The 17,103-nt window shown below is 40.5% G+C and overlaps 1 protein-coding gene across 2 annotated transcripts in view; it reads left to right on the top strand.

The window, feature by feature from the left end:
- The window catches only part of pparab (peroxisome proliferator-activated receptor alpha b), a 35,940-nt gene that overhangs the window by 7,551 nt on the left and 11,286 nt on the right, over positions 1 to 17,103 (top strand). The window contains exons 1-4 of one of the 2 annotated variants that reach the window (XM_014985910.2): positions 5,019 to 5,838; positions 8,791 to 9,039; positions 12,261 to 12,424; positions 15,365 to 15,503. In XM_014985910.2, coding sequence (XP_014841396.2) covers positions 8,832 to 9,039; positions 12,261 to 12,424; positions 15,365 to 15,503 — 511 coding nt within the window. In that variant the 5' untranslated portion in view covers positions 5,019 to 5,838; positions 8,791 to 8,831. Of the gene's footprint in view, positions 1 to 5,018; positions 5,839 to 8,790; positions 9,040 to 12,260; positions 12,425 to 15,364; positions 15,504 to 17,103 lie in introns of those variants that run through there. The other variant, XM_014985902.2, reaches the window with a different exon arrangement.

Raw genomic sequence — 17,103 nt, 5'->3', positions numbered from 1 at the left:
CCGGCTCCACCCCCCTCTGAGCCTTCCTCATGGTAAAGTCGCTCTGAGTTGGATAGGATTGTGGCCCTGCAGCCAGACTTACAGTAAGCAGCTCTGGACAGGAGATTGTCTGGGTTAATAATCAGGAAGGGATGCAGTATGTAAGCTAAATTTTGAAACAGGTTTTCCTTTAACTGGTGTAATAATTGAGTGGGAATCAGTTCAGGGGAGCAATTATGTACTTTTTGAGATGTATGTAGTTGCATTATATTCCCACCCCCCCAAAAAGCTGTTCAATACGGAATAGAAATAATTGTTCTATCATCGTTTTGGCGCCCTCGCTAACGTAGCACCCACATTTGTTGCATATCGTACATAGCCCACTGAATTAATCTGTGGAAACCTTCCTAGCTCGTACATTTTTTAAATGATGCATATCAAATCTATCAGAACCTCGTAACAGTAGGTCACACAATGAGAACGTTAATCTGAGAAGCAACCGAAATGTTGATGGTAACTCTGGAGGAGCTGCAGATGCTACTAAGAGGAAGTTCTTCCTCAATTGACGCACGTCTCGTTTCACCTTCGACACTTAGTGTAGGACAGATTGCTGGACTTTTTTGATCAGAACAGAACCGATTAAAAAACAAAGACAGAGTACTGCATTCATCGGCCGCAACAATAAATAGCTCAAGTTGACTGTTTTATAGAAAATAATGGAGAGGTTTTTTTTTTTTTGGTTTTTGTTTCTGATGCTGCCAGTTCATGTCTTCCACAAAACCGGACTTTGTTGAAAAATGGCTTAAGTTTGTCCAAAGTGGATACTTATGGCAAATTGGGAAATTGACGGACATTTTGGGGCAAATTGAAGCATTGCTATGACAGGAATAAAACTTTCAGACAGCAACAGTCTTCAGTCAGAGGGTTCTTTAAAGTCGTTGCAAATCTGACTGCTACTGGAGATACCTTACTGCCCCACAATGTCACCATCCTAGCAGCTCTCTAAAGATGCTTGGATGATATGAGTTTGGACAAAATTTAACGTTGAGTATTTTTGAATCAAATTGAATTTGAACTCTGCCGAATGGTTTTTGTTTGGCCCTTTTATACCAAGGAAGTTGAGAACAGTAGACTCAGAAAGTGTTTAAAATTTTCTGTCTTTTTTTTCTAAGCGCATCAGTTTGTCTTATGTTGTTGATGCACAATGATTTACAAAAGTCGCTGTTTTCGGCAAAAATCAAACAACTTTTCTGATTATTTAAAAAGTATATTTAGTTTATTGTCGAGCAGTCAAATAGGGAAAAAAATCACTATTTTCTTTTGCATTTTTGAGGACAAAAGTTAATTGTTTTTAAAACTTTTATTTTTTGGAAGTACAATTTGAGTACTTTATGGTGACAAGTTTTATGTGGCTACTAGGAGAAAAACTTCCTAAGGATACCAGGCCCGCTGTGAAATATCAACATTCTTTAGCAAGCACAGGGAAGCTGGACACAAGTGCATGCCACACATTTCAGATTTTTATCCATAAAAACCTAACCTATCTTTCTTCCTCCTCCTCAAGAATTTTGCACCACTTTGTGTTGGTCTAACGCGTTCTAACCCATTCTAGTCAGCGATATGAAAGTCACAAATGTGCGTAAGCTTGTAACGCATTAATCATTTAACTTTGACAATGATGTCATAAACGCAGATTGAGTGAAATCGTCGTTTCATCAAATGAAATGACAGTCATATGAAATGTGAGTTATGCTTTCCAGTTGAGTCAGCAGATTTGTCCGTTTGGCCTGCAGCCGCTTCGTGAAAGAACATGCTAACGGCAGCTCCTGCTTCCAGCCCGTTTTAGTGCGCAGGAACATTTTGGTCTTTTGTTGTACTTAACTGGGTGGCAAATTAGTGCTTTTCTGTCACCAGGCCTGTGTGCTGCATGCCTCTCCGCGAACACGTGGGCCGGTTTGGCAGCCCGAGAGGGGGAACTCGGTGCTCCAGCGTCACGCTGGAAAATGAAACAAGATACACACAGCTGTCTTTGAGAAGACAAATCTCTCTCTCTGCTTCATGTTGTTCTTGTCTTTGTTTTAGAGATCGGACCAATCAGGCCACTTCGTACTCTGTTGTTGTTCAGCGGTGCAGGAAATTCCTCACTGGCTTGTGAAATTTAGGAGCCTTTTTTTTTTTTTTTTTTTTACCCGTTTTGTCACCCAAAACACTCCTGAAGTCTTTGATTTATTGTTGTGTCATTTCTCTTTTTTTATTGTGTTTCATCTCAACAATGTCAGTTTTGTGAAATACATGCAATTGTTCCTTCCAGTCTTGTTGCTTTAGCCCCACATCTGTCAAGTGATAAAGGTTGCAGCGATTTCTTCACTCAGACGTTTATAGCTTGGATGAACTTTGGGACTTTTTGTAATGGTGGTCTGCTTGATCCTCCGGACCGATTTGGAAATCAGTTTAAAAAAAAAAAAGTTGCAAAAGGCAGCCAGCACTTGGCTCAGAACTAAAATGTTGGGACTTTTTTTTTTTTTGCTGAACATCTGGTCAGACATCTGCAAAGACCAGGGGAGAAAACTGGAGTCAAGTATGGAGTCTTTGTTGTTCTAATAAATAGCAGCGACAACCATATTAGTTTGAAGAATTAGAAAAATGCGTCTCATGGGAAATTAAGGACACTTTACTTATCATGGTGTATTAGGGTAATTGTAGATGGGGAAAAAAAGGAGTAAATTTCCACCAAAACTTTAAAGTGCTCAACCTTTGAAAGTCAGAAAGTTTTTTTTTTAATAGAATTTTTTCTCCAAATTAATCTAAAGATTTCTGTTTTTTTTTTTTTTTTTTTGGGGGGGTGGGGGGCAGAAACTCTTACTTTTTTTTGTCTAACCACTGTTAGACTTTTTTCTCTAAAAAGTGACAGGTTTCCTAGTAAACCTGATTCCTAGTAAACCCGATTACAAGGTTTACTAGGAAATGTTGATTTCTGTGTTTTTGCACACATTTGTTTACATTTTCAAACATGTGGTTGCTACGCTAGCTGCGCTGGCTAAATTACACGAGTGCATCTGTAGCTTTCAGTCTCTTCAACCCAAACTGTTGGAAGAAAATAATTTTTTTCTTCACTTTCACAATTTCTAAGTTTTTAAGTAGGTACTTATTTTGATATTAAACCAGGAAAAACTGTTGATGAGGGTAGATTTGTAGCAGGATTGTTTTGTAATCTTACTGCCAGTAATTACACATAGCGAGGCGAGGCATCGGCTGGTATAACATTTTTCTGTCATGACCTTAAGACAAAATACTGGTAAAGAATCATCTGTCATTCGCGCCACAAACAAGTTTTCTGTTGCTTGTAATATCTTCTCTTAGTCAAAAGAGAAGGTGTTTGATTTGAGTTTCAAAAATAGGGGGTAAATGAAACATTTTTTAGAGACTGGGAACATTTCAGTCATCAAAAGATCATTAGAAAGTATTTCAAACACAATTTGAGGTTTATTAAATCTGTGCTCTTTTTGTAAAACCTAAAAATTTATTTTGTCCCATCTGTAATGAGCAGACTCGTCACGGAAACAAATTTTGCTGGATGATAAATTGTCCCAGAAGTTATTGCGATAAGCGATAATATTGCTGATTTGAGACCATTTTCAAGTGATGTAATGGTGATGGCATAATAACGCAAGAACACGTTCTCAAAGATCATTAAGCTTTCAATTCTATTGAACATTAAACAGTGGAACTGAAAGAGATTTTAAACATCCAAAATAAATAAAACAACAGAAACAACAAATAAAATGAATTTGTAAAGTCTCTGTAAACAAATGTCTGTAAGTCTGAGCTGAGATTGTTGACCAGCTCTGTCTTTCTGCCACATTTCCCACTCTATTGAAACACCTTGCCCAAAAACAAACCCCTTCGGTCTGGGCCGGCTGCTGCTCCAAAACCATTTCCTGCTCTTGATAACGGTAATTGGAGATTTTCATTCGTCTGCTGTGAGTCCACAACAGTGGCAAACGCAGGCCAACTTTCCACCACGTAATGATGTGCTATAAACGGGCGGCGGTGGTCACCGCAGACCCCTCAGGTAACCCGACACGGTCACACCGTGGCCTGTCCCCTGACAGCCCGGTCAGCGTGTACGCTCACCCCGCTTGTGAGAACATTTCGGGCAGTGAACACGTTGTCAGCGTAGAGGTCAGGGTCCACCGGGGGTGAGGTTGGTGAGGACGGGGGGGCGTTTATGTAACTCTGTTTATTTCTCCGCTGAGGGCGGTGCTGGATGCAGGTCATGTTGACAGGCAATAAGACCGCTAATCTCAGCTAGCACCAAGAAAACACGTGTTGGAAGCTGGTTAAAACCAGCTTGTTGATTTATGTGGCTTGACGTGACACATTTGTCACGATTCAGGTGCTTCGTTTTTGATGCGTCTTTGAAGTGTTGGTATAAGTTTCTGAAAACTTTTCTCATCATTTCAACCGTCCAAGTTTCAAATGGTGGTCAATAAACTGGAATATTATTACAAGATATATCAATTCCGTAGTTTGGTGAAAGAATTATTCATTTCATTTCCATTTGTCACTCACAGTGATGCATTTCTTGAAATTTTTGTATGTTCTTTGTGATGAGTTCGGTTTACAAGTAATAAAAAGGCTAAATTAAATTAACAAAAAGGGGAAATTCTGTAAGACGCAACATAAAAGTATGTGCTGGACGTAACATTTGGTCCCTTTGTGTAAATTGCTGCATCATTGTGGTCTGTTGCAGTGTTGAGATGTTAAGGAAGCCCAGGTTGGTTTTATGACGGCCTCTGGCTGTCTGAATTGTCGGGTCTTGCGGCTCTAATCTTCCTGGAGTCAACTCTGCATTGCTTCTCTAAGATGTTTTCGATCAGGAGAGTGAGCTGGCCAATCAAGAACCGTGATAGTGTTTTTCACTAGAGCAGGGATTGGTTCTTTTATCGGTGTGAACAAGTTGCAAGTTTTGCAGGAAAATAAAAAGAGCCTTTCCATAAAGTGAATCAGCGATGACTTTTCGTCGAGGACACTTTTCCACTTTCCTCCAGACTCTGAGAGCTTGATTTCAAAATGAAACCCACTGGGCAACAGCACTACTGTTACTTTCCTCATCAAACCAGGTGAGAAACTTCTTACCACTCTGGCGAAGGCGCGGCTTAACACAAGAAATGTAGCTGCTGTTGTGAGTGGCGGCTCCTGAAGCCTCTTTCACTAAACACTTCAACACAGGAATAAGGCACCAACTTGGCCAGTACATCCAATCCTTAAAAATAAAATGCATGTAGTTCATATCAGCACTAACAAGCATGGGGTCTTCAAGTGTAATATCAGCTCTTCACCATGTGTTTAAATCATACATTTCCTATTGAAAGGATTATATCATCTCTTTTTGTTTCGTAATGTGGCTCATTTGCCACAAAAAAAAAGCCACTACACCCCACACATAATAAAGCCAAGTCTCAATTACCCTGGCTGTACTTTGCTCAGTCTCCATAACGATAAAAGGGCCTGCTTGCCCTTTTATCGTACCCAAGCCAAGTGATAAGGCTTGGGTTGAGTGTTTGCTGTCCAGACTGAACTCGTAGGGTGGACTCTTCAGATGCATGGACACGCTGGTGGGACAACCCCATCGGCCCATGTTCCTTCTGTTGTGTCCCTCGGGGTTCTTCCTCTCACAGGCTTGGTGGGACTCAGGCCACAAGATAGATGGATTAAACATTAACTTGTGGCCCCTTCATGCTGTCAGACATATGGACCGACAATGAATGATTGTACAAGCCCTTCCAAGCAGGTAGACGCCATGCAGTCTGGGGTTTAACGCTGGATAGAAAACGTCCAACTCTTTGATTAACTAAGGTAAGATGGTTGTACTTCCCGACGCGCCGTTTATCGCCTCTCGTTTGCCAAAATAGGTCGTCTTTGCCCGTGGTGGAATGACGGCGTTCACGGGGCAAGCTCACACTTTAAATATGCCAGTGTGCATTACGTGCGTGGATGTTTAGCTTTGAGTGAATACTTTGATTCAACTCAAGTCGATGAATCAAGAAAGTAAAGAATCGGAAGAATCGGATGTGGGTTTTACAAACTTCACATCAAAAACATATATGTAACAGCGTCAGCATTATTTTAATTTCTCAATCTCAAGAACATTTCAGCATTTCATCTACCTGAAGTGAGTAGTATTTATTTAAGTTGAATAGTGCTCATTTTTTAGATTTCGAAGAAAAGACGCAAGCAAACGCCGGTGACAGACGTTCAGAATTACGGAGTTCCCAAAGTGCCTTAAATTCATCAATTGTTAGAGATGATGAAATAATCTATAATCATCAACCTCTCTGGACATATGGCCATCTGTAGAGATTTAAAGTAATCTACAATTACTCTTTAAACTGAGGGTGCAAACTCCTCAGTGAATCCTTGTGGATGACGTTTACTTTCCTAAAGGTCCACATTCACTTTTTGAGCCAGCTTGTGACTCTTTGTTCTGGGGAACCAAGCATCTGCCTTCATGCCAATGTCACACTATAACTACTTTTATCTGCTGTAGAGTTTAAAAGCTGTCCTGTCTTGTCTGTAGATGGATAATGTGTGGGCTGGCTTATAAGTAGAAACCCATCAGATTTAGACTTTGCTAAGTGATGTGATTATCGGTTGAGGCTGCTAATTTGACGTACAGTAAACCATCCAGAATTTTTTTCCATACATGATTCCAGTGTTGATAATTGGTCAATTATTCTTTAAGCTTGCCAGATCAAGCCTGCCACCTCTGGTTTTGAACTCATTCGATGCATTTGTTGGAGTCTTGCCTATTCATCCCCTTTTCAAACCCTAATTCTAAGCTAATCAGTGAGCACTACATCCCCTAGCAGTCTTGGTTTAGTTGACACAAACATGTGAATCTCTTAGGCAAAACCTTTATGCAACCATAGCCGATTGCTCACTGTCCTGCTACTAAATGACATTGGATGACATTCCTGTCCAAATGTGTGTGTCTGTCTTCAAACCACATCAACTAAACCTCTCCAGACTCCAGCTAATCTGCTCTGTGTGTGTTTACATTCCTTTGCATGTTGGTGGAAACATGAGGCTAGCTTGGTCCATTACCAGGGGGTGGGAGGTGTCATGAGTCCAGTTATGAATGTGTGTTTTGTAAAAGTTTTCAGGTGAAAATGGTAAAAAGTTTTCATACCCCCTTAATTTTTTTCCACATTTCACATCATTATGTGATAGTCCATTACTTATTCCTTTGTCTACTTCCTATTTATTTTACTTTTTTTGTTCTGGCATGGTTTTCTATTCAGTGTCCTTTTATCTGATTCTGCTGCTGTTTCATGCGGTGAAACATCTACACTGTGAAACATGGCGATAAAAGCTAGCTGTCCTTTTGCATTTTGTCACATAAAATTCCAATAAAATTGAATGAATCAAAGTTTGTTGTGGTAAAGTGAAAAAATGTTTACCACCATGGCTTTGTCTCATCCCAATCAGTTGATTATTAATGGACAGTTATATTTACAAATTTTAGTCAAAACTTTTATTTTTCGTCCTTTGAAGCAGTACCGGCAGAGAGGACTGGGCAATAAAACGATAATGATGCATTTCAGCTCTATGGCATCAATCACTCGCTCTTTGGTTACCTAGCAACAACCTGTTACGTAACATGCGCAGTAACAGTTTCATGTTGCCTCCAACATACTCGGACATACTTCTTTTGGAGGACTCAAAGCAAATGTCCACCGGACAATTTGTGCAAAAAGGTAAACTTTCTTTACAACCGCGGGCGCTTGCTCATAAATATGATGCATTAAATAATACATTTATTATGTCTATTGGACCCATTGGGATGGAAGCCCAACTCACTCATAAAGCTTAGTAATCATTAGGATATTGGGGAAGGAAGGAACCGGTACGATCGCTCCTTTATGGAATCTCAGCCATCCGCCGACAGCGCCCGAGTTTCACAGAAATGCTTAATATGTGAGAGCAGTTTCATGCTTTGCCACCGTTCCCCATAAGTGCTTAAAAGTAAAAAAGACCAAGGTGGAGGGAAAGGGGAAAAATGAGGACAACAGCTCAAGAGGATATTGTGGATAAAAGAAGAAATAAATTTGAACTGCGACAAATTACAGGACAAGATCAGGTTCACCTAAGCGAGGTGACATGACAGAGTAATTTTAAAAACACCATCTTTTGACACTTCTCCCCCTCTCATTGGATTTTCTTTGAAGTGTCTGATGAAAATGGATAACTGAAGACTGACAAGCAAATGTTTAGGGGCTACATTTATTAATCCACAGAGTATTCCTGCTCTATGCAATGTTCTTGAGCTAATCTGATTTGCCACGTGCAGTTTGGAGGTTTGTGGCTACTGACGTTACAGAACCGTCTTCATGTCGCCGTCCATTGACGATGCAGTGTGGCTTTACATGACTGTTACGTGACCGAGTTGCTGTTGTTCCCATTGGTTTCCTATTTGCTATAAAGCAACTAACATTTGACTGATTGGTAGTGAGTACGTTGATGACTGGATTTAATGTGCAGATTACTTTCTATCACATTACCAGACAGGAATTGATCCAACCTTAGATAGAAAAATTCAAGATGTGAAAAGAAAAAAGATACCTTTCCTCTGTTGCAGGCTTTTTCCAGGTATAAAATTGTCCTGTAAGGCAAAGAGAAAATCCCACAATCCCATTAGATGGTGAAAATAAACATTAAATACATCGTCGTTGATGTGTGCCAGTATTTTTTCGTGGTGTCTGTCTGAATAATCTTTCTTTCTCTCCTCTTCTGATTTCTGGCCTTTAGTCTCATGTGTGACGGCGCCACCAGCACGCTCCTCCATCACAATGGTCGACATAGAGAGCCACTACCAGCCCCCGTCTCCGCTGGAGGACTCGGTGCTGGATGGCCCCCTGTGTGGTGATGACGATTTCATGGGCAACATGGAGGCGCTTCACGAGATCCCCACATCCCTTGACGAGGACGCCCTCAGCTCCCTCGACGTCCCGGAATACCAGTCCTCCCAGAACGGGTCTGAAGGTTCCAGTATCCTAGGTAACGCAAGCAGAGAAGTCCTCCACACATACCTTTTTGCATGACGGTCAAATAGTTCAGTATTGCTCTCTTCTGACCTTGGCACCTTTTTCACACATATATGGGATGTGAAAAATGACTTCCCATGGCTTTAATACCCTTTTAGATTAAAAAACATGCATTCTTGTTTTTCGCAATTTCACAAATATGCACTACTTTGAGTTGGTCAGTAAAAGCCAATTAAAATACACAAAAAACATGGTTGTTGTCTTAAATTAATCAGGACTATTTAATCTCGTGTGTTGTTTTTTTTCCTCATGGAACGGTGCTGTCAGGGAAAAGTCTGAGTCGTGTGCCGGCATCTTCATTGTGTTTTGAAGCGATTGAGTCTGCCGTTAGCGGCTAATATCCCCACCCTTAGTAGCTAGCTACCTAGAAGAGCTAGCTCTTTACAAAGGCATTTGTAAAATTTTAAAAAGTCTTAAAGTTGATTTACCTCGGGGAAAACACGGACCATGTCTTAATCTACATTAAGATCGCACTGCAAAGTTTTCCCAGTCTGTTTTTTTTTTTTTCTTGCACAGCCTCTTCTACTGACCTACATCTTAATGCCTGTTGGCAAAAAGGGTTTAGATTAACTGTAGTCTTTTCCTGAATTACCCAACGAGTTGCTCTCCTGGCCCAGTCCCCCTCGTTCCTGTTGGCCTTCTCTCTCCTGCACTCACAGCTTCCTGTCTCATCTCTTACTCTTTCTTCCTCCCCCCTTCTTCGGTGAGGAATTCACACATTCCTCTGCCACCCTGCACGATCTCTCAGGAAACATCCGCTTCGCTTCTGTGTCTCCCCACTAAAAGACATCGGAAGTCCAGCGAATCTGTCAAAAAAAAAAAACATAAAACAGTTGTCGGCACCTTGCAGGTGTAAGGTCAGCGCAGGCCAGCCGACGCAGTGAAGACGGTGGAAGCAATGGCAGGAATGCCGATGATGTCATGGAAGAGTCGCAGGGAGGGGGTTTAAGCTTTTATGATGTATCTGTGGAGAGACGGTGAAGGGTCGGAGCTGGCGTGTTCTCCGTGTCCTCGCTCGAATGAAACATGTGGATTTGCACGAGGCTGGAACGCAGGACGCTGCCAAATGCTGCTTATCCCCAGCCTGGCAGCACTCACCTAAACTCATGTGGCTTGACTTAGAGCCACTGTTTTCACCACTTCGCCGGTGCTTTGTGGGCACCGAGGAGGCTCTGCCAGCCATGTTCCGCTCAGGCGGTGAAAATAGACGAGTGTTTTTGGCAAACCGCGCTAAAGTCCTGTGACCTGATCATCGCTGCTCCCTGTGTAACACTGTAATGGCTGTTGCAGCTAGCATGCTGAGATCTCAGTATAAACGGTTGCTGTCATGGAACAAAGTGTCTTTGTTTGAGGGAAAGAGGTCAAAAATCTTTGAGTTTCACAGTTTTTATTTTTTTATTTTTTTTAGTAGAACAGAACAGCAAATGCTTTCACTAAGGCAGAAATAGTTTTTTCTTTTTATGTTCGCTTCAAAATATCGTGAGGTTATTACTGAATTAATGTGACGTTTGTCTGTGGATTAAGGCAAAAACAGGATTGTAATGTTAAATATGGTTTCATGTGGAGTTGCTTTGGGCAGTTTTTGTGTGTTTTTTTTAATTTAATTTGCTGTGACCTGCTGATATAGATTTAGTCAATTTATCTTTTAGAAGTACAAAATGAGAAAATTTGGGAACATTAGTCAGTTGCCCTCGTAATGTAGAATAAATAATTACTCTAACAATTGTAGTAATTGATTATTCTGACGATTAATTGGATAAAAGAAATTGGTATGTAATTATTTAACCATTTAACCCCCTTTTTATACGAGATTAGAAATGTATTAAATGATGCAGCCAAACAAATTATTTAATTCCTTTTTCAAATACGAAAATGAACATTTTATTGCCTGAAACGCAGTAACCTGATATTACTTTTAGTGCATTTGCGGCTAAAATAAATATCAACGTCGGCATGCGAAAAGCTCAGTCTTTTCTGCTTGACTTAACATCAGTACAGTGTAGGGCTAATCTGTTGACTGTTTTTTGGATTATCTGATTAATATTTCAATATCAAAGGGAGCTTGATATATTTATTTTCTTTACAGAATTTGAACTGGGTGAACTTTTTCACAGAAACAGTTCTGGGTAGAACATATTTACAAACAAAGAAGAGTTTTTATCTTGATTGCAAAATGTTTTTTGTAACGTTTTGCTCTGATTATGTTGTTCTTTCAGTAAATCTTTTTTTTTTTTGAGTCTATATTCTCTGGTTAACGATTAATCGATTATAAAAATTAGCTGAAAGTTATTTCAATAATCAATTCATCACAATTAATCGCAATTAATCCTATTTCATACTAGGAGCACAGTTGACGTCACACACTGTAAAACACTTCTGCTGTTTTAAAACATATGCAGACATTACAGAGTTTAAGTTGTAAACTGTTCGTAGCGTCTTGGTATCGTTTGCACGCCCAGCTTTTCTGAAATCAGGCTTTTCTAAAGAGCTAAACAAAAAAACAGAGCAACTTTGCTGTACTCTCTTCGGCCTTCCTGTTATCTGCTGAAGATCTTACTCTTTGGGTTTTTTATCAGGCTGATTGAGCGTGTGATTGGCCGATTTCTACAGATTACCAACAAAATCAAAAGCAATGCTAACTTTGTGCAGACTGTGACTCTTTCCTTTTCTGCTATTTTTTTTTTATTTCAACTAAAATATTTATGTGGATACCATTTAATCTTTCTGCTTATGGCTGCAGCTGACGATTATTTTAGTAAGCGATTATTCTGGCAGTTATCTGGATGATTAATCGAATAAAAAATTGTCACATTCTACAGATGTTTCTTTTAACCACTGAAGCCTTTTTACATCTGGTTAGAAATATATTAGATGATGCAAATAAACAAATAATTCAATTCCGTTTTGCACAATTTTTGCTTAATTTCTGCTGTGAATGTTTTTTTTTTTTGTTTTTTTTGTTTTAGCAAATAGCCTTTTTTCCGACCGCATGTTCCTGTTAACCATTAATCAGTTATTAAATTAGTTGACGTCTACATCACTAATCAATTCATCATGATGAATCGTTTCTGTCCTACTTTGGATACATCGTCTTTTAGAAATCCATTTCTGTCTGACTTCTTTTTTTTAAAAACATTTGTTGTCAAAGCTGCTCACTGTTTGTGTGTTTTGCAGACGCTTTGACGCCGGCCTCCAGCCCGTCCTCCGTTGTTTGCGGGATGGCTCCCACCCAGGAGGAGCTCTTATCTCCCTCCTCTTCGCTCAATCTGGAGTGCCGCGTGTGTTCTGACCGGGCCTCGGGTTACCACTACGGCGTTCACGCCTGCGAGGGCTGCAAGGTGAGTCGCTGCATCGTTAGCGAAGATGTTGGTGAAACATTAGAAACCGAGTCCTGACTGAGCCGAGTCCTGACTGAGCCGAGTCCTGACTGAGCCGAGTCCTGACTGAGCCGAGTCCTGACTGAGCCGAGTCCTGACTGAGCCGAGTCCTGACTGAGCCGAGTCCTGACTGAGCCGAGTCCTGACTGAGCCGACTGTTTTTGTTTCCTTTTTTTTGCTGAATGATCAAACCCAATGAAGCGACTAAGAACATTAGGAAAGCTGTACAGCAGCGCTGTCGACCGCTCTGCCTCCAGAACCTGTCCTGTGACTCGTGTGTTGATGTGACTTCTAAAGCTTCGGGCTCGGCTTCACTTGGACTCGCTCGCTAATCTCTCTGTTAATTGTTCACTAGCCTCGCTGAAGAACGACCTGGGGCTGTTTCTGAAAGAAAACAAAGGACAACAACAAGAAACCTTTCAATCTTTTTGAACTTTAGTCACAGTGAGACGGCTCTGTGTTCAGGTTCAGCTTCCTATGAAATGTCAGTTAATAAAAGGGATTTTTATAGCTATTTACAACTAATGTGTGTAAATATAGGTAATTACAGACAAATGCAGGCTTTAGCAATTAGCAGTGGGTTTTATGGGGGTTTTCTTACAAAATTTTAAACAAATGCCATGCTCCCAGATCATGCAATAAATGCATTCCTTTTCAGAAGTTTGGTTTTTCTTTATTTTAAAACCTAAAAATATGAATAAATATATTGTTCTTTAACTACGACAAATTCCCAATGATAGTCAAAAATGAGGTCTTTTGTCAAAAAGGTAAGGTAGTGGTTGTGGCTCTAAATAAGTTTCACTTTACCAGACTAAGGGCAAAATTATCTTATTGAATTGTAAAGGTTGCAGACCTCTGGTCTAGACCTCCATCATACTGAGACGAGTTTGTGGCAAGACTTGAAAACTGGTGTTCCCACAGACTTCCCCTCCAATCTGACTGGGCGTTATTTACATTACAATGTAAAATGGGGGATAAACTTCCAGCTACAAACCTCCTGAAATGACTTGCAGTTGTTGTTCTGTTCAGTTTCTGCAAAGCACTGCAGAAATATATATATAAGAACAGGTTAAAAAGATGTATTTGTCTCACTCTACACCCATTACAATAAACTAAAGTTTCTGGTTGCAACGTAGAAAATGTTCAAGAGGTGTGTAAGGTATTTGTCTGTCTGTCTGTGTGTGTGTGTGTGTGTAGAGGTGAGCAGCTCATCACAGAAGCTATAGGTGAACTCGATCACTTTAACCTCTGCCTGTAGTAGAAAGTCACGTGTAGGAAATATGTTACGTGACGCTGCAGAAGCACACAACACCTTCGCTTTGCTGAAGGTGTTGTGTGCTGATCAAAGGCAGCAAAGGCAGAAGTGCAGCTGATCTTAACCAAACCGTCTCTCTGTGGTTTGTTTAAACCTTCAGTGACGTCTAAAAATCATCAAGATGCATCTCATTTACAGGACATTGTTTTGTTGCTAAATAAACCCACACGCCGTCTTTTTCCATCAGTCGATACTGAGTCAGATCAGTCTGAAAACCTTCTTTATTTCGGGTTTTAAACTTACAACTGCAGATCAAACGGCTTCATCTGACAGGCCGGTTTGATTGAAGCTCTGATTTCATGCAGATTTTTAATAATAAGCAATAGAAAAGCATGTGCAAACATCACAAGTGCTAGTTCTTTAATGGGATTTTTATCTCACAGACCAATACAAGGTCATGTCTTATAGTGTGACGAAAAGAATAACTGGTTTTCAGATTTTTTTTTTTTTTTTTTTGCTAAAAAAAATCTTTTAAGTGTGGCATGCTTCTATATTTACCCCCACAAGTCGACACTTTTTAAAGCCACCCTTTCCTACAAAAACAGCTTCAATTTGCTTCTTCTTTGTAAAATTGTTCAAACTCGGTCAGATTGAATGGAGCACGATTGTTAACATTCGATTTCAAGACTCCACAAATTGTCATTTGGACTTTAACTGGGCCATTTCATACCACCTGCTGCCGCCTTTTCATAGAAAAATCTTAACTCAATACTGACGTTTTGGGTTGATTTGACTCAAAAAGCTTGAGTGGTTTGCGCTTGTCCGCTTGACTCCAGCTTCTACCAGCGCTTCTGCACGTAGCCGGTAGGTAGGTGAAAGTTTGATGCCTGCAGGAAGAACATTCCTGTGTAAAACGAGCCGGCGGTCACACAAATAGACGCCCCGGTTTGGATTTTTGACCGCAGCGGAGAAATGCGACTCCCTGTGATGTCAGCACACTGACCGGTTATGACACTGGACACGAGCAGCGTTGGCTCACTGTCTTCTAGGGGCGGGGCTGAAGTGCTGTCCCGGCGCCTTCGTTTCGTGTCGGTCTGGGTTCGCATGTGACCCGCCGGGGTTAGTGGGGGAGAGTCATTCAACATGGGCTGAACACGCTGGTCGAATGTCTCGGTAACCCGGGGTGACCTCTCGCTTAACATTTCTGGGCCTTAACGACGGTGCGTTGGCATCACCTGTGACTAAAATGGATTTAACGTGATCCATTGAATCAGTTCAATGTTGCTTTGTGAATATTGAGAACAAGATAACCGTTTTGTTTGGTTAGGTTGGCTTATTTTATATTTTCCAACACAAAAATGTTTCATCTGAGCAAAAAGTTTCTCTTTTCAAGGTGATGTAACTCAGGAAAACCTCGCTTAGAAACACTGTTTTCTGATGTTGCATCTCACGAAAAAGTAACTCCTCGTCCAAAAGTGTTTCTTTCAAAACGTTGCGAGGAATTTGCTTTCTCGAGGTCTGCTTGATTTATTTATTTTTCTTTTCTTTTCTCTCTCCAGCCCAAAAAATGTAATTCACTCTTCAAATTTAAAAACAATACATAATTATATATTTCTTGTTTCTGCTTTGGGTCTGTTTCCCTGCAGGGTTTCTTTCGGCGGACCATCCGTCTGAAGCTGGAGTATGACAGGTGTGAGCGCCGCTGCAAGATCCAAAAAAAGAACCGCAACAAGTGCCAATACTGCCGCTTCCAGAAGTGCCTGGGTGTGGGCATGTCCCACAACGGTGAGTCCTGCAGACGGTGTGTGTTTGGGCAATGCCAACACTGTCATGCAGAAAACTAAACACACTGAGCCGGCTAAGAGAACCGAGTAGGCTGCTGCTGTTGCTATGGAAACTTGAACAGCAGCTAAAAGCAGTTTAGTGTTATATTTTTAAAGCTGTGCACCTTGGTAACCTCAACCAGCTTATAGGTTTATAACGGGTCAAATGAAGCTCATGTCATAAAAAAAATAAAATAAAATAAAATACACACGCGATACTGTATATTTCAGGACTTTATTTCTGTTGACTGATTATTATACCTCACAGCTGCGCCTTCGACAAATGAAAGGGAATTTTCGTCAAACGTTGGTGCTACGTTTCTGCCGATGGATGGATGGATGGGCGAGTTGACCTCTGGTGACCTCTAACTTTTTTTTTGTAAAATCTTAAAAATTGTAACGGCACAAATGGAAAACTTTACAGCACAGACATGGCAAAGTTGACTGACACCAGAGCCTTTGATTTCGTGAACGTGTCGGGGCTGATTGACCTTTGACCTCTGGAAACATTTATTAATATCTTTAAAATGATAGCGGCAAAAACTAAAATTTCTTCTGCACAAACATTTGATACCAATTTAAAAAGCCTTTCCTGCTGTTTCCGATTTTGGCCAATGCACATTTTTAGCACGAAAAGTCACTAAATATGGCAACGAAGTTGCTGCGTTGCTGCGTTGCTGCATTGCTGCGTTGCCACACTCCTAACACACCGTCACACACTGATATCGCAACAGTGACACCTTTTCAACATATTGTGAATTCTCAGTGTGGTATAGAGGCGATTAGTCTGTGGTTCTGCTGAAGACGCTCAGGAAGTTCAACATTCATCCTCTCTGCTTTGTCACAATGTTACCATGGCGATTGAGGCAGATGTTGGTAATTGCAGCATGTTCAGGCGTAAAGTCCTGCTGGAAACTGAAATCACTACCTAGTTTGTCAGCAGAGGGAAACATGAAGTGCTTGCACACCTTTTTGTACCACACTTTTTCTTTCCACTCAACCTTCTATAAAAATGCTTGGATGCTGAGCTGCCAGGCAGGATTTTTTTAAGCTAAAAAAAAAGTATATGATACGTTTAAAAAATAAAAATAATCATTAATGTAGACGTGTCCTTGAGTGTTAACACGGCAAGTAGCTGAATCCAACAATTGTAATAGTAATTTTCATTTATCTCCTTAGCCTTCGAATTGAAAATTAAATTGCAACATTTTTGTGCAGCATCTGAGTTTTTGAAAGCCGGAGTTTGTTATTAAAAGTTCGTTATTGTAGAGACTTTGTGAAACATCATATCTAACCAAGCGCGAGGCGTTAACTCGGAAAGTGCATCAGTCGTCATCACTGGCATCTTGAAAAGCAACAAACTGCATCTTTTCCCAGCATTTCTCCACTCATTCCTCAGCTCCCATCCCTGTTGTCGCCTCCTGATGAATTGCTCTCTACTGCTGATTGCAATTTTATTTAATTTTTTTACACTTTCTGTTGGTATTGGCACTGCGACAGAAACATAGTTTTAGAAAGCCGGCTTATAAAAGTTAATTTTTATTCTCTGAAAGTGCAGTGAG

The sequence above is a fragment of the Poecilia mexicana genome, unplaced genomic scaffold (genome assembly GCF_051168715.1).
Source record: "Poecilia mexicana isolate PSO_F unplaced genomic scaffold, ASM5116871v1 scaffold_6, whole genome shotgun sequence".
NCBI lineage: Eukaryota > Metazoa > Chordata > Actinopteri > Cyprinodontiformes > Poeciliidae > Poecilia > Poecilia mexicana.
Note: the sequence above shows the minus strand (reverse complement) of the source record. Positions and strands in the feature narration are given on the sequence as shown.